Below are 26704 nucleotides of genomic sequence, written 5' to 3' on the forward strand. Positions count from 1 at the left end.
AAAAAAAGGAAACAATCAGCTTTTTTAAACAATCCCCCAAATGATGAAAATTTGACACTCATTAATCAGCATTGATATTAACTTTTTTCCATCCTCTAGTGCTAAAATTAAACTGCAGCCTCTAACACTTCCTGTTTGTGTTCCTACATCCTTAGTGGGGGTGTTTTTATTTTTTATTTTGAATGTTTTGTTTTAGATACTTTTGGGACAGGGGGAGGGGGGAAATGGGACTGTTTTCTTTTAAATCATTATAGCAAACATCATGGAAATCAGTTAGCATACTCAGGCAGGAATTCCAACCTACACAACCTAACAAAAGAAAACACAAATCAAAAGAAGTTTTGGGCATGCTTCATACTAAATCAAACCAGGACAGCACCACAATTCTTAATGCAGTCCAAAACCAGGCACTTCTTTTTGGCCAATAAAGTTTTATATCCTTTTTGCCAGTAGTGAACTTTGCTTTTGAATACACCATGCATTTCCCTGGCACTTTGGCTAAAAGTGAAAACTGCTGCAGCCTAACTATGTTATTTTGACTTCTGATACGACACAAGCACGGACACACATATATTCCATTACCTTCCATCCTTCTCTTTGCAGTGCTAATAATGCAGAGGCAAGAAGTGAGGCTCTCTCCTTCCATTCTGTACTTTGCTGCTCCATTTGCTCTAAGAGACTGTGACCAACTGTTCCACCTACTTTAGCTTGAGTTTGCTTAAACAGTGCTCTCAGATGTCTTCATTCTCTTACATCAGCCAGTTTCCTTATGACTGTTCCACAGGGCAGTCTGTATATTGTGATCCAAACTGCTCATCTAAAGTTAGTCCAGCATTTCCTCTTCATTGCAATAGAGATAAGCTGCCAGCTGATGATTTTCAGTGGGGAAAATACGTTCCCCTGGGACTTCAAGGACAACACACTATATTACTGAAGTTCCAAGGACATGAAATAACACTCAGAATTATGCAATAAAAGAATCAAGTTAACAGAACATACACTGAAATATCACCATTGAAATGCATAGCAAAATCATCTTTCCCCCAGTTGGCAAGACCTCTAACAGGAGACTCAGTCCTTCAAGGCTAAGCAGGTGCTCAATGCCATGCTGAAATCTCACATCCTTACAGTCAATGCAGACCTGAAGTTCTTGGTTACAACAGACCACTAAACACACTTTCTCCAAAATCAGAGATCCAGATTATTCACTGGAACAAAGGAAGGAATTATCTATAACAAGTGGGATCCGGTTCTTAATTCTAAAATTACTTCTATAGCTTAAACTAGTAAAAATAAAAAAATATGTAAACTCAGATATTCCTTAAATCTCACACAGATTTAAAAAACTCCTGTTCATTTAGTCTCAGTAATTTTCTTCTACTGAAAACTTTCAGGGACCTAAATATAAATAAACCCACAGTAAAATGTCTCAAAACCAGGGTCAGTCACTGGAAGCTACTTCTGCCAGCATCCGTTTATGTAGTCCATTCTATTTCTTTTGCCATAAAATTTTATTAAGTCCTGGTAACTTTATTGGTTTCTGGGCATCATCAATTTTAATTACTACTGCTTTTTGTTCTGCTGAGTTTGAATATTTTTAATCTATCCCTTTCATCTCCTTTACCAAATAAATAAATCACCTTATTTTTTGTTGTAGTATTTACCATACAGTTGCAACTGTGTACATAGATTAAATTAAAATGTATTTTAAGTTAGATGAGAAAAAAATAAAGCTGAAGAAACTGAAGAAGGCTAATCATAAACAAAGAGAAAGCCTAATTACAAAGCTTACCATAAAAAAAGCCCCAAGCCCAAGAGTAAGAACAAAAATCTTAACAATGGAGAAAATAATTTTTATCTTATTCATGGTCATATTTAAGCCTTTACACATTTCATAATACCTGTGTACCTAAAATACATATATTTGACCTTGACTTGTTACTTGGTCATTCCTAGGTTCCACAATATAGGCTGGGAGGTCTCAATATTCTACTCCTGACGTTTAAAACTTAAATAAAGAAGAAACTTTTTCAATCTACTAAAGACACTTTTTTTTGACTCTACTGTCCTTCTGCTTGGATTAAATATCCAAGATTAGCATAAAACTCCCAAAACTGTCCCAGGTATTACTGCTATCACTATTCCCTTCTGCTCATGTTGACAGCTATATGACCAGCAATCATACAGGTACACATAATATACATTGCATTGCTGATTAGTATTTAGAAAGGCCATAAGGTACAAGCCATAAAGCATTGCTTACAACAGCAGTACCCTGTAAAGAACCTTCAGAACCAGCATCAGGTAAGCTGAACTACTGCAAATAATGTTGAATACTTTTCCCCAAAATACTCAAAGTACAGAAAGGACCTAAGCCAGCAACTGAGTTTAAGGAAGGCACGTGTCTGCAATTTCCTTCTCAAGCTTCCATACGATAGGAAGCTGAGACACAAGAAGTCCCTTCAATATTAGCATATTTTTAAAGTTGATGAATTGCTCGGACAACTGTGGCAAAACTTCAAACTTTGTCCAAACCTAGAGGCTTGAATGGAATATCTGATTTCCTACAATGAAAATCAGATATTTATTTTAAATAATGCCTGTACTTAAGAAATGCTAAGTTTTGACAAATACTTAGGAAGTCCACTAAATTCTTAATTAGCAGTTTGCTTCCATTTCTAGCTTGAGCAACCAGAGGTAAAGAAATGAGGAGTGTGGGTGTGGAGAAGAGGCAGATATCCTGGTATCTGCCTGGAACATCTCTGCCCCTCTCGGAGTTCCTTTGTTTTGGCTGGTTTTGTTTAGAGCTGCAAGAACTCTGCAAATGGGCGTTCCCAGCTTCTGGCAGCCATATGTGCTGCCTGCCATCTGTTTTCATTCCACCGCACTATGGAGACAAACACACTTTATTTTTAGTGTTCTGCATTTCCTGATGTTGCACATAATAAGCATTATATCTTAAAACCAACCCGCTATATGTGAAAAATCTTCCAATGTTAACAAATGAGTTAAGGAGACAGATTTTCCTACAAGACCAGATAAGATAATTTGCACTACTTCCTTCTCATTGTAGGTTATATAATTTACACTGAAGTTTGTTTGGTTCCTGCATAGCTGTGCTCTGTACCTCTTCTTTCTTTCTACACTGCCTAGAATGGGCTCCCTTCATGTATTTTAAGGATACATCTTCCCAGCAACTTCCTGGGGTGTAGGAAATTACTAAGCATTAAATGTCAAAACAGGATATGAAGAAATCAACAGCTGGACAATCAACTCTAGACAGACAACAGTGCAACAAATACTTGTTTGAAAGGAGGAATTCTGTGCACAGGCTCCCACATAGTTCTGTTGGAAACCATGCACCCCATAATCAGTTTGCAAGCATTAACTGGGTAATGTAATATTTATGTAAACTTTTAATGGAAAAGATTTCACTGTTAGACCTCAGTGCAACCCTGGAAGGCACCCATGGATGGCACAGTGGACAGCCAGCTGTTCTTCAAAATGTACCTAAGCTGGATTCTAGAAAACATTGCTGATTTTACCTGTATTAAGCCATATATTTCTAGGCAACAGTATTTTTAATTACCTCATTTAATCTCCACCTTCTTAAACTTCTAAAAAGTTGAGTAAGCACTGACTTCTATCTACATGTGCCCTGATCACCATCTACCACTCACCCAGTGTTGTACCATTGCCAGCATAACTTAATAACCATACTTTTAGAGCAGATTGCAGCACAGATCTTTCCACCATGTAATACTGCAAATTCAGGACACTGTAAATTAACATTAAACAACTGTGGATGAGGAATTACCTCTGGTTAAAAAAAAAAAAAAAATTATTAAAAGCTGGGCTGAAATGGAGATCAACAGAGGATATTAGTGCCTTTAAAACAATGTGTGAAGAGATTCAAAGTGTTCATTGTTTATAGGGTACTTCAAAAGACAACTGAACAAGTTCCATTTACATTTTTCAAATTAGCTCTATTCAGCGTGGGTTACTTATTAATTCTTTCCTTCTATTCATTGCATGTGATCTTATAAATACAGAAGTATTTCTTCATTAATTAGACTGGCAAGGAATTTTTCCAACTTTTTAATTCATTCAAACTTTTAAAAAATGGACTTAAATTACTTTAAGTTATCTGCAGCTATCACTCTTCTCCCAGAGATTCTGATCAAAATTATGAGAAAATTACTTTATCTTACTACTTTTAAATATATTCTGCCTTCTGATTTCAAATTATCAGATGCAGTTAAGGAATTTTGCAATTCCTCGAGGTCCTCTAATACACTGCAAAAACAATCTCTGCTTTAAAGCAGTAACTATTTCAACTATCAAAACATTAAGTAGAAACAGTTTTGTTGACAGGTGGCACCTGAGTTGTCTTCCTTTTCTTTTTTTCTACCAAGGTAGTATCTGTATTAGCCAAAAATACTCTTCTGTTGAGTTGCCACTCAAAATCTCAGAAAAAGTGTTTAACTGAAACCAAATACAGTAGTTTTAAATGGCGACTGGCAAATTCACTTTGCATTAGTCAAGCATTGATAAACACCCTTCCAGTGTGTACTCTTCCCTTCCAGTGTGTACAATACAGTAAGTACCCTGTCACTGTGTTAATCTGTATTGTAGGGGTGAGGCTCTTTTAATTCCCCTCATAAACTGTCCATTTACATTCTAAAGTAAAGTATATAATCCATCACATATTGTTCTGTCACTTCTGAGCTGCCATAATCTACTATTTGTTAAGATTCCATTGTTCACTGTGCATATGCAGTTTTCTAATAAAATCTGAATAGTTTTATATTTGCTTAGATTTGTTGAAAGGTCAGCAAACATTTATTTCAACATAAATTATTTTTGACAAACACTGGAAATCAATACAGAGGTTGGAAAGATCAGAAAAACAAAGAAAAACTTTAAAAACACTGATCTTGAGAGCATCATCCTTAATTCTCACTTATTTAAAAATAAAACCACAGTTTGAACTTCGTATTTTAGTTCTATATTAGAGTATCTCTTGTATAATCCAGGCAAGGCCTTCCTCACATTCTGATAAAGACTATCTAATCTGAATATTCACTCCATGTTTTATTCAGAGCACTGCAACATCTGATGTCTCCTGGATAGTATTTTTTATTATATTGATTGAAAATAAATGTAAACACTGAATTAACTGAACAGAAAAAAAATGTATATACTTTAACATCAAATTTGGGAAGAGTATTTAAAGCAAGTCAAGGCAACAGCTTAAAAGGATTTCAACCTACATGCCTAACTTGTAAAAGATTTATTAAGAAAATCCAAATTAATATTATTTAAAAAGTATTTATAATGAATAACCTATTTTTTCATAGAAAAAAATATGATGTTCTTACTCAGTTTTAAGCCTCAATTTCCTATCACAGGCCATGACAATTTTAGGTACATAATGAACACTTCTTTCAAAATGAGGTTATTTTCCCAGCAACCACCATGCTTCCAAATAGTTCTAGTTTAAACACAGGCTTAATACTTAAGACATCTAACAAGGAAATTTTGAAGCAATATTGAAATTAACTTAATTTCAGCACTTCTGGATACTACATAAAATCAATTTTTAAAAAAAGTCTAAATCCTCTAACATTATTTAAAATATTTTGAAATCATCAGAAGCATCTGTTATAATTGGAAAACAGAATTCAATCTGTTTTCCCAAGCAGATTATAAAAACTCAAAAAAACCAGCAAGCCAATCCCAAAACTCCTAATTAAAATCAATTACAATTACTTTGTGCTTCTATGATCATGTTTTGCTTCCTAAAAATTGTTTCCTTGTCATTGTAAAGTTGAAGAAAAGGGTACTTTATGGTTCAATCCCTTAATTTTTGTCTTTATTTTTATAGCAGAGAGGTTTTCATTGTGATGTTTACCTATTCAATACACGTGCAGTTTCAAGTTGGTTTAATGGAAGCAGTGAAACAGGAAATAATCTGCCAGCAGAATGAAGAGGAATTGCCAACCAATCTTCATGTTGTATCCATGGTATAATTTCTTCAAGGCATCCAAAGTACACTTCTGCAGTTCAGATTCTCAGAGGTCACTGAGTTTTATAATTATTTCCAAGCAATTTTCCCCACATCCTGTTAAGCTCTCTCTAAACAGCTGTGTGTGTTGCCACGCAGCTTCACCATCCCCTCCATTCAGAACTGCTTCCAACATAACTTCAGTGGCTCCAGAAAAATCTGAATAGGAGCAAAGATTTTTATCTATTGGAGGAAAAGACAGATAATTCAGTAAACCACAGCTCCAGACAGTATATAATAACAGAATGTACATTAAAACGCTAAGCTGTAATGGATGTTTAATGAGTTCAGTTGCAACTACTCAGATTCATTAGCCATCAGACATAGAAGCATCTATCCTTCCTAGTAAAACACAAGTATCTTGTATTCACTCTCTGTTCTTGCTTGCCCTGCCCTGTTGCAGGTAGGACTGTGTATATTAATAAAACTGAGTTTTGTACCAGCTTTAATTAAATGCATAGTATTTTCTTGACTTTGCTAAGAAACGCTGTTGGAAAACCAAAGAATATTCACATTTTGTTTTTAGTGTTTGCACAGCAGTCTCTCCATATAAACTATTTATTTCCAGTAACACCTCTGCTACGCGATATAATTCATTATTTAAATTCCACACTTACCACCTATCAGAGCAATTTCTGCCGTAGGAGAGTGAAGTCTCCACTGTATTCTTCCACTATGAAATGTTTGACTGCTTGTCCTAACTGAAATGTTATCTATTTTTAGACCAACTGACTTGCACTCAAACTTCCAGCTGATGGAAGCAGAGGATGATCCTTCTTTTCGGGCTAAATAAACCTACATGGAAAGAACACACAACCAGCACGTCAAAAACTGAGATGACCAACACACATCTAATTAATGCTCATAACGAGGACATAAAAATTTTAAGATAGCACATTTTCATTCTTTGTCAAGCCCCTGAATCTTTAAAACTGTACAAAGTACAATTTTATGTTAAAAACCTCTTTCTTCATCCCCAAGTATATCCCACAGTTAGGTAATTGTACACATTCACAGCTCCTTGCTAGGGAACACTAAACTATTTCAATATCCATAGTAAAGTTCAAGCCACAAAAACACCTAAGCTTATTATTTTTTTAAAGAAAGAGAATTCAGCGTCTTTTTAAATGCATGTATCACTTCAGGTGTTCAGTATTGCTGATGGAAAGAATGGTGCAATCAGTAGACCCACCAGCTGTGGCTGCACACTGCTTCTCCTAGGACTTGTTGTGTCTCAGTTAAAGCAAATCATACATGCTGACCATTTATAAATACTATATTAACATTATTTGAACCATTACAACTTTGTAAAATTTAATTTAGTCCCAATGCTGTCCTGAACTTCACCTGGCTGAAGAGCCACGCTCACATATTAACATTCATTAAAGTTACTACGAACCCTCTCAAGAATTTGGTCACAAGTGCCTGATAGTTCTTTCAAGTGCAACATCTATCATCAGCAAACCTAAATAACAGACACTACAGTTTAAAGAGTCCAAATTACTGTGATCCTTTTGGAATCCTAAATTAATAAAAATTCTGTCATGTCCAAGCTTCTGATTAATATCATACTGAGTGGACTTAGTCTGCCCTTTATTTTTTAATCTTGAGAGAACAAATCAGAATAAAATGAAAATAAAACACAGTAGTTAGTTTTACTAAAGAACCCACCTAATATAGAAATGTAATTGACAGACTATTAAACAGAATTTTAGTATTACTATTTTCACATTGAAGAAAGCTAAAAACCCCTAAATGTGTGAGGTCTTACACTGAAGATCACCTATGAAAACATAATGATTTAAGGTGTTTTCATGTCAGTGTAATCCTAATGTTCATAAAGGTGCTGACCTCCACATATTTTTTTGAGTATCTCAGCTGGTTCTAGCAAGAGCTTTCCCTTGATCAGATCCTACTGAACTGCTGTATTTGAGTAAGGAAGCCAAAACATCCCATTACATACTACTTGGTTGAAATGCACTAAACACAGTTTGGAACACTAGAAATGCCTCAAACATTAGTCTGTTTCATCTATCATTATAATATCCAAGCATTTATTCAGAAAAAAATAACTTAAAAGTTTTCTTTTGTGTATTTTTTGACTTTCCTCCAACTTTCAAACTTGGTTGTTTTATTTCTAGTATTATTTGGAAAATAACTAATCAAATAATTCAATTCTCTTCCACTGCAGCAACTCTTCTGGAAAACAAGCCTTTCACCAATCCATGGATTTCAGATCTATAGGTTCTTACACTATTACTATCACCTACTGTGGTCTGCCAGTTTGAGTCCTGGATACCAGGTTATCTCTGGGTAATGTGACTGAATTTGTGGTTTGTACCTGTTTGCATTGTGTACCATAAAACCAAGTGGTTATTTTCTGTTACTCTTCATCTAATACTTACAGATACAATTTCTGTGGCTTTTAGATTTAAATGCCTTTCCATTCATCACATAATAAACGTTAACCAAGTATTACTGTAAAGGTTCCTTTGGCTTTTAAGTTCTTGGATGGCTGAATCATACTCCAAAGCTGCATCTCGTACTAAAAGAAAAGGCAAACCCCAAACAACCTTTCCCTCTGCTGTTATCTCCCATTACACAAACAACATCCAGAGGAAAGTAATTTTAAATTCTAAGACTCTTACACACTTTTTGTAGGATGCAAATTCCTGCAGAACTAACATGCCTTACCCACAAGCGTAAGAGAGACCTGGAGATGTAGCTCCTAATTTCTCAATCCCATCATCTCATCCTTTTGAGGTGTTACTGAATACAAGGCTAAAGTCTTTTTGCCTGGTCTTATAGATTAGTCCCACCCTGTCTTATCTGATTAGCAGAGCTGAGAAAAATTGTAGTTTCGTTTCAGTGCAGGGACAACATGTTTCTTGCAAAAGTGAGGATGACTGATCATTGCAGAAGTGCAAACATAATGTACTATCAGATTTTTAGCAGATCCTGGAGAAGCAGACAACATCTGTTCCTTACTCTGAGATTCTGTTACTTCTCTTTTACTATTAAGTCTACCCTGTTGTGACATCTTTTGTACAATTCTCCCATTCCTTTCCTTACTCTTTCTCTTTAGGGCAGCACAGCCTCTTCAAGTAATTTTCCCACTGCATTATGCAAGTCAGTTATATACAGACCCAGGAGAGAAAAACCTCAAGAGGCAGATACATACTTAGCTCCATTTTTATCAATGGGAAGCTTGAAGAATATTTGGTCAGAGACCCTTCAGACTAGTAAAATGACAGAGGAAAAAAAGCACTAACATGCTCTAGTCCCTGACAAGGATGTTCAGTTCCACAGTTGGTTGCTGTTGTGGGAAAAGCTGCTTGCTAGTACACAGCCCCTTCCCACTCCACAGGCAGCAATTCTCTTCTTAGATTTAGAGCCTATGACTCTTGTGCTGCTCAGTCCTGACACTACAGAAGCATTCTGGGCAGGATACACAATATTCTGGATAACTGATAGGTTTTCCTCTTCTTGCAGATGGAATTGTGTTATTTAGGATGACAATTTCTTCCTTTGGCTGTACATCAAAGAGATATGATACGCTATAAAACTATTCTTAAAACAACAAATACCTTTTTTTATTTCCAGAGAAGAACTGCTTTTCAATAAAACAGCATTTTCCCACAAGCCTATGAAGGAAGCCATTTTATAAATTTGGCATTCTGGCAAGAATTTTGCCTACCTGCAGAGAATTCAATCATCCTTTCTGAAAGACAAGTTAAATTTATTTCTAATTTCTTGTACCATCTGGCAATCTTACTGAATCTTAACAACAGCATTTACTAACATCTGCTAAATTCTATGGGCACCAAGAGAGGTTTTGAATCCAAACATTGGCAAGGGTTTTCTGTTTTACTGGAGTTATCATAATTTTACTGTACATTATAGGCATTTAATAATTGCTATTCTTACCATTTTCCAATCTGTTTCAACCTTTCTCCAAATAGATTCTGCCTTCCAAACACCTGCTTCCCAGCCACTTATTTTTTCATTGTTATTGGAAATCCGTGTATAACTATCTTCTATTACATTGTAGACGAGATGGAACAGTTTAGATGTCTTCTCCTTTTCAGAGGGAATAAAAACTATTTCTTTTCTTTTCTGAAAAAAACAAAAACATACAAGCACCTTCATTCCCCAATACCTAAATTCCCTCAAGACTACATTACTTTTAAACTGTATGTCATGGTTTTGCAATTCAGTTTTGCTGCCAAGTGAAAAAAAAAAAAAGGTCCTTTTTAAGAGAGGTCATGTACAAAACCATTTCTGCAGAAGAAAAGTTTTAAACCAGTTTCTTACAGCACACTTGCAACTTTTCCAGAGTGGAGGAGTACTTTTATTTTTTAAATTTTCAAATAATTACTTTTAGAAGTAATTTTTAAAAATACTAACATGAAGTAGTATCATCTAAGTAAGAAACGAGAGTTTCAGAACAGAAATTTTTTTTGCTGAGTATGTTGCTTGTACAGTGAATAAGTAAATGGTTATTCTGAATAGCAAACCTGTGACTACCATATACAGGTGCTTGTGTATGCCAGTTTACAAATCAACTTCAAAAAACTTAAAAGTACAAAATTTTTATCTTCACAGTATTATATTTTTTTTAAGTAATTGTTCTTAAGAGTTTCAGAAATTAAGTCTTCCAAACAATAGAGAACTGCAATAAACTATTAGTTTCTTAAACTAAGAATCTTAAGAAGCTCATTACTTTCACTCAACTATTTCTGTACAGGACAGTTAGACATTCCACATGATGGGATTGCTACAAAATTTAAGTCACATCTTCACATCCTGACTCAAGCTAAGTATTATTATGGTTCTGGGAAAGTGTATCTTAGCATAAAAGTCAACCCTTGCTTTTGGAAACAGTAAAAAATACTGATGTGAAAATCAATAAGGCTTATTATTTAAGAGATTGCTTAATTTACACAATTCTAATTGCTCCCACATTTTATTAACAAAAATAGTTGGTCAAAACCTACTACTAGTTAAAACCTAGAAGTACCTAATAATACAAATACAAATTTTTTTTACAGTTTTCCCAATTTAACTAACTGAAACTTTCTAGCTCTGTCAAACTAACTAATTTAAATGAAAAAAGTATTTTTAACTTTTAAGAACAAAAGACACTTTGTATCAAGAAGTCCCAAACATTATTAGAACAACAGACCACCATCAAATCTCAAAAATTACTCGTGGACCTCTACTGAATTCACATCAAACTTTCACCTAATGTTTTTGCAAGATTCACTTATTTGAGCTGAATATGGCTATCTACCATGAATTTTTTTTGGTTTTGTTTTTGGTGGGGTTTTTTTTGTTTGTTTTTTTACAGACCATAATCACAAATTCTTAGTTAGCTACCTCTAAGATGGTCATCAGTGCAAAAGTTAAATACCTCTGAACCAATTTCACCTCTGGCTACTCGCCAAGCCATTGAGCCTGATGTCCTTCCACCATATTCTCCAGGTTTAGGTGTTCTAGGAGAAATAAACTCAACAAGCTCCACAATAGTCCTTTCCAGGAGCTCTCTTTTTCTATTTTCTGACAAAGACTTTTGTCTCTGAAAAAAGACATTTAGGAAAAAAGAAAGCATTCAGAAAAATGGTATTTGTAATTCTGCTCTGGAGTGACACCAACAGGGAAAAATAGGATTGAAAAAATGGACTAACATTTAAAGTCTAGACTGATTGTTAGAGCCATTAATCTTATGCCACAAATACAAATACAAACTAGTCATAAGCACACAGTTACATGACAGCAGTGTTTTCTCTAGGAACTTTCAGGCACTGTATGGAACTATTTTAAAATAATGTTTGTGCTTTTTCTTTAATACATTAATTTGAATGATAAAACTCTTCCATAACAGTTTTCATAGCTATTCATACGTATACTGGACCATAGCCATTCTCAATATTATTTGGAGGAAAGAGAAGGCAAAGAATCAGTTGTGGTCAAATTTTTCTTCTCTAAGGTGCAGTGACTTGGTTGGCAACAGTTTTGGTTTTGTGATTAAGCCCAAACAAAAATCTTTGAAAGCGTTATTTCACTGATTTGGTCATAAACAAACCATGACATCTCTGTTTTTCAGACGTCAGAAAAATCAAGAAAAACTTAGTTCCAGAAAGATTAGCAAAAAATAAAAGAGAATTACATGTCTTTACCTACATGAATATATCTATGAGCAATTTTTTGGTAAACAACTTTGAAAAAATTTATTGAGATATCAGTATTTTGTCTATATGATCTTCACGTCAAATAAACAAATCTGGAATGTGAAGCCTTTCATTCTTTTAACTGTGGATAAACTCACATGGGGCTGAAAAAAGATCAACATTGAGTATATAAATTATTACATGCATCATCTTTTTTTCTGCTTTGGTGATCACCCAAGGCATGCACACTCAGCCCACTGGGACCTGAAACTTGAGGCTGATAAGCATTACAATTATCTCTAAAGCAGTTCTGACCCCAGCAAGTCTTGCTAATAAGGATTACACAAAAGAAACATTTGAGGACTTTTTATTCCAGACAACAATGTGGAACTGTATAAAGGAAAGTAGATACAGAGAAATGATGAGAAACAGCTCCAGCTGAACAAATTCCAGATGCCAAATACCAGTTCTAACACAGCAAGGGGGGGGAAACACATCTCTGCTTGTGTTGATGGATGACAACCAGTGGTTGCAGCAGTTTTCTATGAAACATCAAGCCTTCCTGAGTCTTAACAGTTGCCCTGACACTTAGGACATCCCTATGCAGCACTGCTGATCTTGCTCCAGCTCAGAGGAAGCTTGATATGGTTTATCCTAAATTAACAACACCAATCCACAATTTCCTTTAAGCACTTGGATGCTCTGGTTACTCTTCTCAGTGCTCTGCTCCGTGACTCTGGTTTTTCATTACTGTTAAAATTATTTCAAGCCCTGGTCTCAAAATATTAGTCCAGCTCAATTATTCAGAGTCTTAATTTATGGCTATAACTCTCAAACCAGCAGGCCTCAAAAAAGGCTTAATCTGTTTTTTAAGCCATCAGCTGTATACTACCTCTGGAACTAAAGTTTCCATGCATGGGAATTAGCCCTGTAAGGAAGGGAGGACAAAATAGAAACCTCAAGGTGGATCAAGGTTTTATGGTATTCTAGTATATTGCATCAAGTTCCTGGTGTCCCAAGTAGGGAGTGGAAAAAGTTTAGCAGAGAAGTTCTGCAACCATGACATGCAGGTGCAAATGGCTCCATGCATTTAGCAGATGTTAAGCATGAATGGGGTAAATACACGTGGCTCTGAGTCAAAGCTCTGCTGATGGTATCAGCACCTTTTGGAAGTCTTGGAAACAGCCCATGAATAATTTCTCTCACTTCCTAGAGCTTGTAAAAAGTCATTGAAAGAAAATTAAACCTGCATTTCTAACAACTGTAAATGCTACTGTTTTCAAGTTATAGCAGCCCTGATGTGAAAAATATTCAGTCACCCTGAAGGAGTCCACATAGTTACTAAGGAGTTGCATTTTACTCCCAGCAAGTATAAGTCTGCTCCAAAGTCCCTAAGAAAATATACACACACACATCTGGGTATGTAAGAGATAATATGATAATACTCTTACATACCATTCTTTATCTTAGTTCCCACAAGTTCAGCACTGTGACTCATTCCATTGTATTCAGGGTAAAATTAGTAATTAACAGCATTTTTTATTATCCATATGGATATTCCTGTGAAGTTACCAACAGCATTCCTTTGTTTGAAGACTTCACATATTCCTGCAGATACTTGTGTTTCATTCAGAAACCCACTGAAGCAAGGTTACATACCGTTCTATTTAGTGCATTAATTGTCTCTCGCAGCGTGGCTTCGCTGAGCACCGTCCTTCTAGAGAGTACTTCTTCATGTTTACTGCTGTATCTCCAGGTGACATCAACCACCTCAAGCACAAGTGGAAGAAAATAAAGCAACCAAAAATTTCCATATATCTTGCTTCATTTAAAGAGGCTAGTTAATAAAAGTATGCTTTTCTACAATAATTCGGAAAATCACACCAAGGTGGAATACACTGCATGCTTGCTTCAGGGAAAGTTTGTTTATTATTAGCATCATTACTCCTACCTCATCTTTGGAGAATGCAATTATGTAGGAGAGCTTCTTTCCCCAGCCAGCTTCATAGAGAAGAGGCTTATCACACACATTTTCACAAGGATCACAGTGAAGCCATCTTTTCTGAGATGAAGAATATACTTCAGTCCACACATGATCTATGTAACAAAGGCCAAGAATAAACAATGATTTATAAAGATGGAGCCTCTATTATAATCTTGCAGAATATTGTAACTTTTTCCAATTTATTAAATGAACAGGTGAAAGAGCATGTTTTCTGTTCATCTACATAGAGGAACTACCAAAACTTCCTCCTTCTTAGGATCAGACCCTTACATTCAGCTAAAGATTGTATCATTCTGAAATCAGTCCTCTGACCTTACTTGCAGAACTGTATTTCACCTCATCAGGCAGGACAAGAAACTGAACATATATATTGTCTTTGTTAGCTGACTGTGTAACTGCACATGCTGCTTGATGATCTGAGAGGCATAAAATGCATAACCTCCTTTTGCACAGGTTTGTGTTAATGTTACCATACTCCAGAATACTGATACCTGTATGGTCCCAGACGTATCTTGCCTCAAACCCCACAGCTCTGCAGCACAGTGTAAAACAGTTGGCCCACTCGCCACAGCGTCCACGTCTGGTTTCCAGAAGTTTTTCAGGATTGTTATACCTACAGGAGAAAAACAACACTAAACAAGAACAATTAAAAATACATTTCACCTTTCAGAAATCTTTTGATCGTGTTTTGATGATCTGAACAGACCTCAGTATCAATCAGTCCACAGAAGATAACGGAAATAAATAATTGCTATACTGCACAAAATACAAGAATGCTACCTCAACTCACACAACTCCATCATACGTTTATAGCAGCACCAAAACAAATCTGGTTAAGTTTCCAAAATTAATTTAGACATATTAAAATACTACTTTTATGCTGATCCTTTAAACAGTTAGCAAAAGGTCTAAATGCCACAAAAGTATAAATAAATTGTGTATTTGCTCTTCTGCTATAGACTCAGCAAAAGATGTACACTATGCTGTGATTTTCTGCAGAAGTGAAGTTTTCCCTGCAATAACAAAACACTACCTACATATACTTGCCAATATTAACATATTTTATGTAGAAGCTGTAGTTCATCAAATTAACATTAAAAAAAAATCCAAACAAGCCAGGCAAGTATTCAGAACAGGTCCACATAAGAGAAAGCACATATGTTTCTAAAAATCTCTGATTTTGCAGAGAAATTGCTGGTTCATCAAACATTCCATCATGTTACTTAAAACAGCTTCTCTACTCTCTGAACGAACAACTTCTCACCTGTTCACAAACTGCACAAATACAAAGCTGTTTCTTGAAAGAAAAAAGACAGTAAGTTTCTGTATGCTCACCTTGGGAATCTGTTACAGAGCTGACACTGGTTGCAGTAATGGTTTTCCACTCGTCTGGCATCCCACCTTAGATCATCATCAGTAGGCAGCAGGTAGCCACTTTTAGGCTCTGTCTGCCCACCACACCTGCTGCAAGGAAGACTATTTACCCAATGAAAAAAGGAAGTCTTAAACCAGTCCAAAAGCTCCAACAATAAGAAGTCCTCTTCACTCACATGTGCGCCTGTAAAATTTATACAACACACAGTTAGTTCAAATAGAAAAGTAATTTAGTTGAATTTGTCAGTGCCTATGCAAATTAGCATCTCTGGGCCTTTATATATTTATATATTTTTATATACTTTTAAATATAAAATCCATATTAAGAAGCTTCATATATTACTTACACACATACAAAAAAGAAAATCTAAATTGTCAAGACTGAGTAAGTTCCAACTTGAGAACAAAAAACTGCAGTACTTAATGCTACAGCTAGAATGAGAATGAAAAGTTGCTCAGAAAAAAAGAGTCAGATTTATATTTCAGCCTGCTGAAGTTCCTGATGCCCTTCATACTCTTCCAGGACTTTGGAACAGAGAGTTAATTATTTTTCTGCTCCAAAATATTATCCTATTCATAGGAATAACAATTCCTTTGATTTCAACATACCAAAGAATCAGACACTGGCAGCAACCTAAACAACCAGGTATACAGGCTTTCTACAAACAGACCTTCTACAAACACAGCTTAATTATTGTAGAAAATACATATATACCATGCAAACACGTTGAGTTTGTTCTAATTTCAGCAAATAAACACCTTTCTCAGCTTACCCAAGGCACACATAGGATGTCTTTTGTTTTCTACTCTAGCTGATTTCACCATGCCAGACTCTTCTGGCTCATTTTCCTGCTTACAACAGGAGTTAGAATCTACTTACATATTCTCACTGTTCTGACACCTGGAAATAGCCCCATTTTGCCTAAAAAAAAAAATCTAAAAATCCAGCTTTTCAAGAAAGATCCATTCATTTAAACTCCCTAGAATCTTTAAATGCACATCCTGTTACAATATGCAGAGAGATACTCTTCCTTCTCAGATACATAAATATTCAAATAATTCTTCCTAATAACTTTATCACCTAGGCCACACTGCAATCATAGGTATTACTGCCTGATTATTTTTATGCACTACAGCTTTATTCTAGTCACAGTGCAGACAGGTTTGACTAATGAATATTAACATATAAAATCAATTTGTAAAAATGTTGCTAAAAAGAAATTGAAGGCAGTTGCACTAAAAATTTATGTATCTTTTCAGGATGGTGAAAAAAACCCCTAAGATGAGGGTTAAGTTAATTTCACATCTTGCTCTGAAGCTGTAGCCATCCTTGGTACAAAGGGCTCTGTAGGAGCATTAACACCATTAAACACACATTGCATGGGAAGAGATCATCTGTTAATCAAAACAAGAACACCTGACTTCTAATTATAGCAAAATTTCCATTTTTACTCATGTATGTGGAAAACCTTTGTGCTGGAACATTCAGAGAAAGGCTCACTGCTTACAAAATGGATATGCTTGTATATTCAAACTTTTTGCTAAAAGCTGAATGAAAAGATTTCAAGCACAGGCCATACTGTCTTTTCCTGGATAACAACACTCAAAGTAGAACCCATCAGTGAAAATATGACTGCCATGCTATAAACATTCTTCCTTTGATTTGCAAAATAAATCCTTCATTAAAACATCACATGGAAAAATGACAAACGTGATTTCCTTGAACAAAAAACAGTTGGCTGTGATACACAGATATTTTTGACTGTTCAGTCCATCTTTCTAATGAAATGTGGCAAAGGGAAATAATAAAATCAAAGCTATAATTCTCATCAAAGGACGGTTATCCTCCTAGTCTTTATGAGCCAAAAATGCTCATTATGTGTTGCATTGCAAGGTCTATCCTAAAAACAAGTGTCCCCTAGCACTAAGTATTTATTCCTAGAGGTGACAGTCTTAATGCAGCAGGACAGAAACCAGCAAGCTGAAAACCATACATAGTCCATTCCAAAACACATGTTTCTATAAAGCTCTTGAAAAATGCTTTCAAGGTGTTACAATCTGAAACAGTGGAATCCCATCCCTTCCTCTTTATCTGTATCTAAATTAAGGTCTGGAAGCCATTTTGACTAAATCAGCCTGATGGTTTGGGAAGAAGCACTCAGGACACTCCTCTCCCTTCCTTCCCCTTTATAAACAATGTGCACAGTAGTATTAAAACAGAGTCTAAGAAGCAGGCTTGTTCTTGATTCTTTTCCTTTATAAAGAAATTTAATACTTGTAATTTATTACTGCTAAATCTCTTTTCCCCAATGTATTGTCCCCTGCTGCTGAATAAGAATGCTTTGCAATTGTTCACATGGTTTCTTACTTCCCAATACAGTTTTATAAAAGAAAAATTACTAAGAAAATCCATTGTCAAAAATTTCCTTAATGCCAAAGCCACAATTACATATTACTGTGTGGCTATATGAGACACCACATAGTAATTTATAAAAAACATACAAAGAGATTTTTTTTTTGGTTTGCAAACCAACAGCATTCCTATAAATTTCGCAGAATTGCTTGAAACAGTCTTCTATCAAAGATTCATTATGAAAATGATTTTTTTGTTTAAATATGATCTTGGAATTGTAGTTTTAAAAATATTTATCTTATAGAAGTAACATTTTACCATGCCACTGAAACAAATCTAAAGCCATCACCTGAAAATAGAAATATGTCAATTTAATTGACAAAAACTTCATACATTCAAAACAAATTCACATTATGAAGAAAATATAAATTTTAAACACTGATGCCACAACTATTTATGCCTACATTTCATATCTAGCTCCATGAGGAATAGGGTATAACCCTATTCATTTAAGGATTAGGAAGGAAAGTGATCATTAGTTTGAATAAGGTTGCATCTTGGAAAGATCTCATTCAAAATCTCACCAATATCACTTTAAAAAAGAGAAGTGGTATTTAAAGTCTTTATTCTGAATTTAGAACCATAGTACATACAGGAAAACTGCACTCTGAGAATTTCACAACAATGACTACTTGAACAAGAAGCTCCCCTCCTCTTCTTGTAGCTATTTCACTAGAGATTCAAGGAATGCAACATTTGTTTCCCCAGTGCTTTTTTCTACTAATTCAGAAATTAAGAGTCCAAAATTTCTACATAAGAGCAGTAAAAGATGGATGACAAAAGCAAAATAAAAATAAGAGAAGTAAGTAGTAAATTAGGAAGAAGGCAATTCCAATTTAGAAACAGCATTTGGAACCTGCAGACATATGACCAAACACACACCAACAATGTATGCTATGTTTGAAAGAACACTTCCACTTTCATATACACTTTAACTTGGCAGCATTACCTTTGTCCAGTCTTGTAGCTTGTGCCAGCTTTTTCTGAGCTTTGCTTTTCAATTCCTGGAGGGGAATTGCAGCCAGTGCTTTTTGCTGAATAGAAGGATTCTCATACATCAACACAAGACCCTCAAATTTTGTCTGAAGTGTTTTCAAGATTTTTGCAGCCTGCAAAAGGATTTTCAATCACAAGATGATTTATGAATTTTCACCTTCGCGCAGAATAACCAAGATCTCCTATTTTAGTTTAAATCAGTCATAATTCTATGTTCATATTTACATTATATATTTATTTACGGTGAAATGTTTATTTGCAAAGATATCAACAAGAACTGATGACACCACCACTCAAACTGTAAAGCTAGTCTTGCTGTCTCTGAGCATTCTGAATGGTGCCTTGAGTGAAAAATCAATTAACTTACGGAGAAAACTGTTTTTAAAGACACCTTTAATGGGAAAGTCTTTGACTTCTCTTCCCCACCTAATCTCCTCCTCCTTTCTTTTGGACTGTTTACCCAAAATCCACAAAAAGACATGCAATCGCTTTCATTTTCTGGACACTGCTACACTGGTTTGTAGAACTATATTATTGATGAATTCTGCTTATTATTTCTTATTCATGAATGTTGCTTGTCTGTTTCTACTTCCTTCTTTTATAGATCAGTTCTGGTAGAGGTTTATATATACAGCCCAGTACCCAGCCACTGAACCACACAGTCTGTTTCAGTAGCAATGGATATAAAAACAAGGTTTCCTTCAGTCAGCTATCCTAAGTGTCACCTAGAGGCACGTTGCACACAATAAGGTACACACATAGATACCAAAACTAACAGCTGAGGTTAATAATAATGAAGCTGGGAGCTGAGCAAACCATTTGTTCCCATTTAAAAGGGAACAATACAGAACGTGAAATGGGATTTTGAAAGTAAGAGTCTGGCATATTTTTGGGGGAAGCCTGTGGCACTGCTAAATTACCTTTCCTCTATTGTTACATCATGCTTCAGCCTTTTGCCTTGTTAACTGTGAATTTAATTTAATCAAAAATGCAATGCTTTCCTGAGAGGCTTGCAGCAAATGCAGTATCATACACCCAGGTGTGAGAATGCTTCAGAAGAAAACTTCTTTTAAAGGAGCACTCAAATTAGAAGTGCTTGTTTTGATGCTGTTACAGTACTTCAGGATCAGTCCTTAATTTTCATAACTGCTAAAACAGAACAGAGCATGTTTTGCTTTTCCTGGAGCTCATCAGCTGTAGGTAACTGGTTTAACATCATAAACTCCATTGTGTCCAGATTCATTTAATGCAAGTTGAAAGGAAGAAATAAGGGACATTAGAGACTGCCAAAGGCCTTAAGACCTTCATGGTCCATCATGGAGGTGTCAGGGTATGTAGGGATATTGCTCAGCACAACAGGAAGTCTCTCAGACTCTCTGATGCAAAACCATCAGTGTTACAGTAGTGCTTAATCTGCTTTATAAAAGCCACTGTATGAAGTGTTATGCAAACATTTAATCGTAGAAGCCAGGTGAAGCTTGCTGCAGTTCTAAGTTTGGATACACCTTTCCTCCTGTAATCACTATGCCATTCAGGAAGGGATCAGAATCCATCCACCAGAATTAACAACTAGCCATAGCTCTTCTTCTCCTAAGTCTCAAGAATATTTCATGACATGAAATGCAGGCATGGAAAATGAGTAGTTTCAGAGAAATGGATCCACAACTCCGATGGCTAGTGTATGTTGGGGCAGAATAACAAGAAATTGGAAGGATTAACCTCAGAACACATTGTGTCAACATTGTGCAACATCGTTGTCACTGCAGGTTCAACTGAAAGCTTCCCTTACTAAGCAGTACAGCAGCAGCAAATCACTCTACAGGTTTCATAATCGCTTCCAACCACCACTGCAGAAGTGACTGAAACAGTAAAAATCTAGAAGCAGGTCAAAAAACCAACCCAGAAACCTCCAAACAAAGTAAAACAAATCCAGTCAGAATATTTTAGAGACAACTACTGTCATGCTAACATAATTAGATTAAATGTTTCAATACAAAATGCCTACAACAGTGGTTTTCCCAAAAGACCTTTTGTGTGAGGATGGCTCATTCAGTGCTCTCTATCCCCAAAAGCCATCACTTCAAATAATGCTTTGCCATTTCTCATTCACTGACTTGGGTAGGCATTGGGAAGAAACAGTATGTCATGGTTCATATCCAACAATATACTGATAATATAATGTAAAACATGCAAATTGTGTTTAAGGATGCATGGGAAGCGAGCTTTTGGAAGGATTAATCTTACACCAACTTTGCGATTAAAGTGACACTGGTTCTAGGAGGAAAAACTCTTCAGAAAGTTAAACCAAAGCATCCTCAAAAGCTTCTATCAAGAGGTGTAACAGTTTTTCAGAGTTGTATGAGGTGGTGAGTCTTCTCCCATCAGGCCAGTTAACATCAGACGAAAGGACTCTGCTCTGCCTTGATCAGGAACTTCACCTCAATTTCTTGGACAAGGGAAACTTAGCCTAAATAACTATGAATTTGTCCTTGTTTGGCTAAATTTCTGTTTTTAATGACAGGCACATGTGAAAAAAGGAAGCCCTCCTCACAGGCTAAACATAGAGATCATAATGCATGAACCAAGACACCAACAATTATAAGCATTATGGTTATGCTCCTCTTCTTCTGCCGGCACTCAAACACCAAACACAACCCTAGTTTTAGCTTCCCACTCTCCTCCTTGTTTTCCATCTTGCTGCTCCTTTTCAACACATATCAGCTTTTTTTCTTCACTCTCCAATCAACAGAATATTCATGGACATCTTCAACAAAATCTCCTGCTAATATTCTGTTTATAGCACATTTCATGCTTAAGCTGTATGTAAACTGAAGAAAACACTCAAAAACTTTCAGAAGCCACTGGGGGAAAAAAAATGCCTAGTCCAACCTTCTTAAAGCAAGATTAGCTATGTGGTCAGACCAAGCTGCTCTAGGCTTAACAGCGTGCTTATTTGGAGTCTACTCATTTTCTCTGAGCATTTAATTGTCCTAACAGTGAATTCTTCTTCAATCTTTATATGCAAGACTAAGGAGCCTATGAAGTTTGCAAATTATAATTACCATTTCAAGAGATTGCACAAGTGATGCTTCTGGTCGCTGACGGGCAGGGCCAGCAGGTCCTGAAGGGCGCTGTGCAGCTGTCTGAGTGCTGCTGACAGCTTCAGAGGATCCTGATCTGTGGATTTGGTTTGACTCATTCAGTCTGCTACTCCTCTCTCCAGCAATTAAGTCTCTGATTTTACGTAGCTGCTCAATTGAAGCTTCCTTAGGGAAAACCAGGTGAGTTTCTCCCTGAAATTTAGACAAGTGAATTCAGCAGTTAATGCACGTCTAAGCTGGTCAACGAGCTGTAACTTTAGCTGCAGAGTTCACTGGAAGTTAGCATCCTAAGGCTTGGCAGGATTCAGCTTTTTAGATTAGGTCCCTTACAATAGAAACTTGAAGCCTCTCAAAACTTCAGAAGCCTACCAGATAAAGAATCTACAGTCAATCTAGAGAAACAGGGCTTATACCAACATGCTTTGGTTAGTAACTTATTTTGTGGAGCCATTCATGGGCTGTGCAGTTATGGTTTGGCACAGAAAGCAGCAACAACAGAAATGAACAATTAATGCTCAGTTCTCACAGCACAGTAATTAAATCCTAGGCAACACAGGAAGACATCCAATCTTGAGGGAAGAAGCCCCTAGGACAGAATCTGCTGGAAATTCTCATACAGCAGTATCTTTTATGTTGAAGTTTTAACTTCTCAGATAGGCAATATTACTCTTATTACAACTGGTACCTGGGTTGATTTTTGGGTTTTATTTTTGACAACATGATTACTGGTAGCATAACAAGAGATCAGTAATTATGACAGAATCAAGTATCTGCGCTTAACATAAAGGAACAGGTTACTAAAAAAATGAATAGCCTGAAGCATTCATCCTTTAACAGTTTCAGTTTCTACCACTGCAGCACTATTATTTATTAAGGTAATTTGTTTACCTACAGTTACTTGAGGTCACATATCACTGCAGATGGAGACCTGGTGTTAACACTTAAAACAAACCACAAAACTAAATGGAATGTATCAATCCATTATCAAGCAGAAACAAATGAAGGAACAATATTAGCCACGCAGTTGAAGAGAAGCTTGTGAGCTCCAGCTTTGACTGACACAATAACCGCAAAACTGAGCCAACACACTCTCAGAGAACTGCCCCCACCGACACCACCCACCTCCTGGTTAAAATACACCATTCACAGTCTTCTGGGCACCCGCATGAGAATAAATCTACAAACTGTTTCTCCCTCTGCAGTCACCACTTCTTTCAGTAGACTTTTTCTTTTAATAAAAAAATTACAGTAGTAACTTTATCCAAAGAGAGGGCAGAGGTCTCATGACAGCTGGACCTAAGTAACATAATGTACATACCCATACAGTTTGTGGCCTCAAACAGACAAAATAAAGTAAAGCAAGAGCTTTGCACTGTTAAACAAGAGTTGGGTTTCCAGTAATTATAAAAACTGCTTCTAGTTTAACAAGCTTAGACAGTTTAAGTTCCACCAAGTCAGGGACCACCTCAGAACACAAAGCAATCTTTGAAACACATCCTTCTGATTGCAACAGAATCAAGATTAACATAACACTATTTTAGGATAACATTTCATAACTTTTACAAATGGGCTTTGAAGGACTCACCCTCCCACTAGTACTTGAACAGTCAGTCTATTGCCCTTCACTGCTGTCATGACAACACCAGTACTTGTGCAGCTGCGCTGTGAACTGGCTGAAAACATTTCTGGTTTCGTTTTGGAAGATCAAGTTTTCATCAGATCAGCTTCCCTTATCTAAATCACTACAGGGCCCTACTAATGGTAGGAACATGAAGAAGAGTAGGGCTTCTTAAATTTTTTTTCTCCCTTTAAAATGACAGTTTCAACACTATAATGTCTGATGTCCACCAAACAGCACATTACTACAAAGAGAAGGGGTTTCCACCCTACTTCCCACCACTTCCTTTGTGCCAGCATGGATATGTATCTAGCCATTCAGTAAACCAGCAGTGCCTGAGCAGCAAAACAAAAATCTTGCTATGCATTAGATTAGCTCATCATTTTTCTGAAGCAGCCACATCTAAATTCTCTGCTGGTTAGCTACAGATATTTGTGGATAAGGACTGAAAGAAAACACCAACTGCCCTAAAATCTACTGCCTTGCAACTAAGAGAAACAGAAAAAAAATTCCAATTTTCAATTTCACTATGTAAGCAGATGAAGATACCTGAAGTTATTACATTATACTCACCTCTTGAAACCCCATCTCAAATAAACATTCAACAGCTCCTCTGACAGGTAACAACCTTGTAGAAAATGCTGGATTTCCAATCCGAATTAATCTGTATTTTTCCTCATAGGGATTCCTGAACAAATTGAAAGTTATAATTATATCTGCAAATGAAAGAGACACTTAAAAGCTGGGTAACTGTGAAAGATTTTTTTTAGAGTTCAGTTTCATTTACATCACTTAGGCAAAACCTACATAAAACTTAGACTTTATAAATGTTTCTTGTGCTTAGTTCTGAGTTATCAACTGGTGCTACAGTTTAACTTGCAACTTATGCTCATTAATTCATGTTTTGCAGTCATACCCAACAGGGCTAACTAAGTCTGTAGTGACACTTAGAAACAACTTCACGTTCCCTTATACCTAGTGCATTCTAATTGAACCGGTCAGATTAAGGCTGGATGGCTTTGGCACCACCACGGAAGCTGTGCTAAACTGCTTGGTACTTGAGTGGAACGACTGTAGTCTCTGTACTACCTTCCAGTTCCCTTTCCTCTTTCAATTCCTTTAAAAACCTTTTTCTCTCGCCTCTTTCTTTAAAAGAAGCCAGCCCGGGATTCGCCATTCTCTGTCAGCAGCTTTAACAAGTGGTTGACGAGGCAGACCCAGCCAGGGAGGGGCAGCCCGTGCACCTGGAGCTGCCGGAGACACCAAGGTCAATCACACGAACTGCCGGGTATGGGCACCCGACAGAGCCACCTCGCAGAAACTCGGCTATAATTAACTCTCGGTACCAGCCTTGCGAAGCCAGAAGCACAGGGCAAGCAAAAAAATAGAATTAAAAAAAAATCAAAATGAAGTAAAAAATAAGTTTAAATCAAGTTGAATTACTTGCTGTGCATCCACTTCTTTTTAGGTAGTTCAATACCCACCTAAGGTGGAAAACCAGGAATAAGGCATCATCTTGTGGTTAATACACAAACTCCTAAACTTTCAAAACAAACCAATCAGCAATAAATAAAGAAACTGAAATCCAGAACACTACACCTCTGTTAATGTAAGCAACATTCATTTTAAAATAGCGACAAAACCACGCGAGACGCTTCTGAGCTCCGGTATTACACAACAGAACCGAAAGCGCCGCGCGGAGCCGGGGAGCGGCCGGCGGGACCCTGCGGCACCGCCCGCGGACCGAGGGCGGCCACCCCGCTCACCGGAGGATGTTGTCAGCGTAAGTGAGGAGCAGCCGCGAGGCCTCCAGGAAGATCTCCCGCCTGTTCTGGCACAGCTCGCTCACGGCGGGGGAGCCCGACGAGGACGAGAGCCCCAGGGCGGCCGCCATCGCTGCCTGCCCGCCCCCCGCGCCGCGCCGCCCGCCCCCGGCCCTGCGCCAAGCGCATGCGCCGTGCGAGCACCGAGGTGACACTCTCAGCCGGGCAGCACCACCCGCCGCTGGGCGCATGCGCAGTAGGAGCGGTGGGGTCACCGCTGGCAGTCCCAGCGCCCACAGCCGCGCGTGTGGGGATTTGGGGGGTCCCTAAAGAGCCCCCCTTTAAAGGGTTTAATCCTGGCCCCGCACCCCCCTAGGCACAGGGACCTCCCGGCCACACCGGGCCCTGTGTCCCGAAACAGCTTCTTTCACCCGGTGTACAAGGCCCCAATCCGCAGGTCGAGGTATTTGATTTATTTATAGATGGGTGCAGAAAGGAGTGCACAAGGCCAGCACGATGACTACCAAAATTTATCACTATTTATACATTCTAGCAAACAAAGGCATTCATGTTCATTGGATACAAGTTACACAGTTCTCTTATTAATAAACATGCTATCTTATATTGGTTAAATTATTCCTTGACTTCTTAAGCTTGTGAAAAACGCCAATCACTTCTTTTTAAAATTTTAAAAGTTTAATAGTAATAAAATGGTTATAAACTAGTAATGCAATTAAAGTAATAATAATTTGGACAATTTGAATTAGGACCATATGAGACAATAGAAACAAAGCATTACGGACGTCCGGGTACCTTCTTCTGAGCTGCGTAAGCCCGAAAAAGGACACGCGTTAACGGAGGATTAACCCTTAAAAACAATAGCCTGTTGCATATTCATACCTCTCATACATGATGCATAAATTCCATTCAAATACAAGATTCTGTCTGGGCACCATCAACTCCTTCCTCATAATCCCTGACAGTGTCATTCTGCCCAAGGAAGGCAGGAAGAAGTTCATTTCTCCTGATAATGGAGCAATAAATTCTCTTTCTCTGAAAGATTTAGGTGTCCTGTGACTGCTATCTCAGTGTGAGTCCTTTCTTTAGAAAAAAAAGTATCCTACATAGCATAGTTTCTATTTTAACATTTTGTAATAACATAAAACTATATTTAACACACTACTTAAGAAAATTAAT

General features: G+C 36.9%; 1 protein-coding gene across 3 annotated transcripts; it reads right to left on the bottom strand.

Moving 5' to 3' along the window:
• On the bottom strand, positions 1 to 25691 carry NGLY1 (N-glycanase 1). 3 transcript variants are annotated; one of them, XM_074538654.1, is made up of 12 exons: positions 25511 to 25691; positions 24318 to 24432; positions 22088 to 22318; positions 18979 to 19138; positions 15578 to 15800; positions 14734 to 14855; positions 14189 to 14334; positions 13897 to 14007; positions 11481 to 11645; positions 9995 to 10183; positions 6685 to 6862; positions 1 to 6250 (listed from the first exon to the last, which is right to left on the bottom strand). In XM_074538654.1, exons 1-12 carry the CDS (start codon positions 25636 to 25638, stop codon positions 6075 to 6077), a joined length of 1944 nt encoding a protein of 647 aa, XP_074394755.1. In that variant the 5' UTR covers positions 25639 to 25691; the 3' UTR covers positions 1 to 6074. The 3 variants fall into 3 exon arrangements, with proteins under 3 accessions (XP_074394755.1, XP_074394758.1, XP_074394756.1); XM_074538657.1 differs by having other exon boundaries at positions 24318 to 24460; positions 25511 to 25651; XM_074538655.1 differs by lacking the exon at positions 22088 to 22318.
• Positions 25692 to 26704: the final 1013 nt, after the last annotated feature.

The sequence above is a fragment of the Zonotrichia albicollis genome, chromosome 1, assembly GCF_047830755.1.
Source record: "Zonotrichia albicollis isolate bZonAlb1 chromosome 1, bZonAlb1.hap1, whole genome shotgun sequence".
Taxonomy (NCBI): Eukaryota; Metazoa; Chordata; class Aves; order Passeriformes; family Passerellidae; genus Zonotrichia; species Zonotrichia albicollis.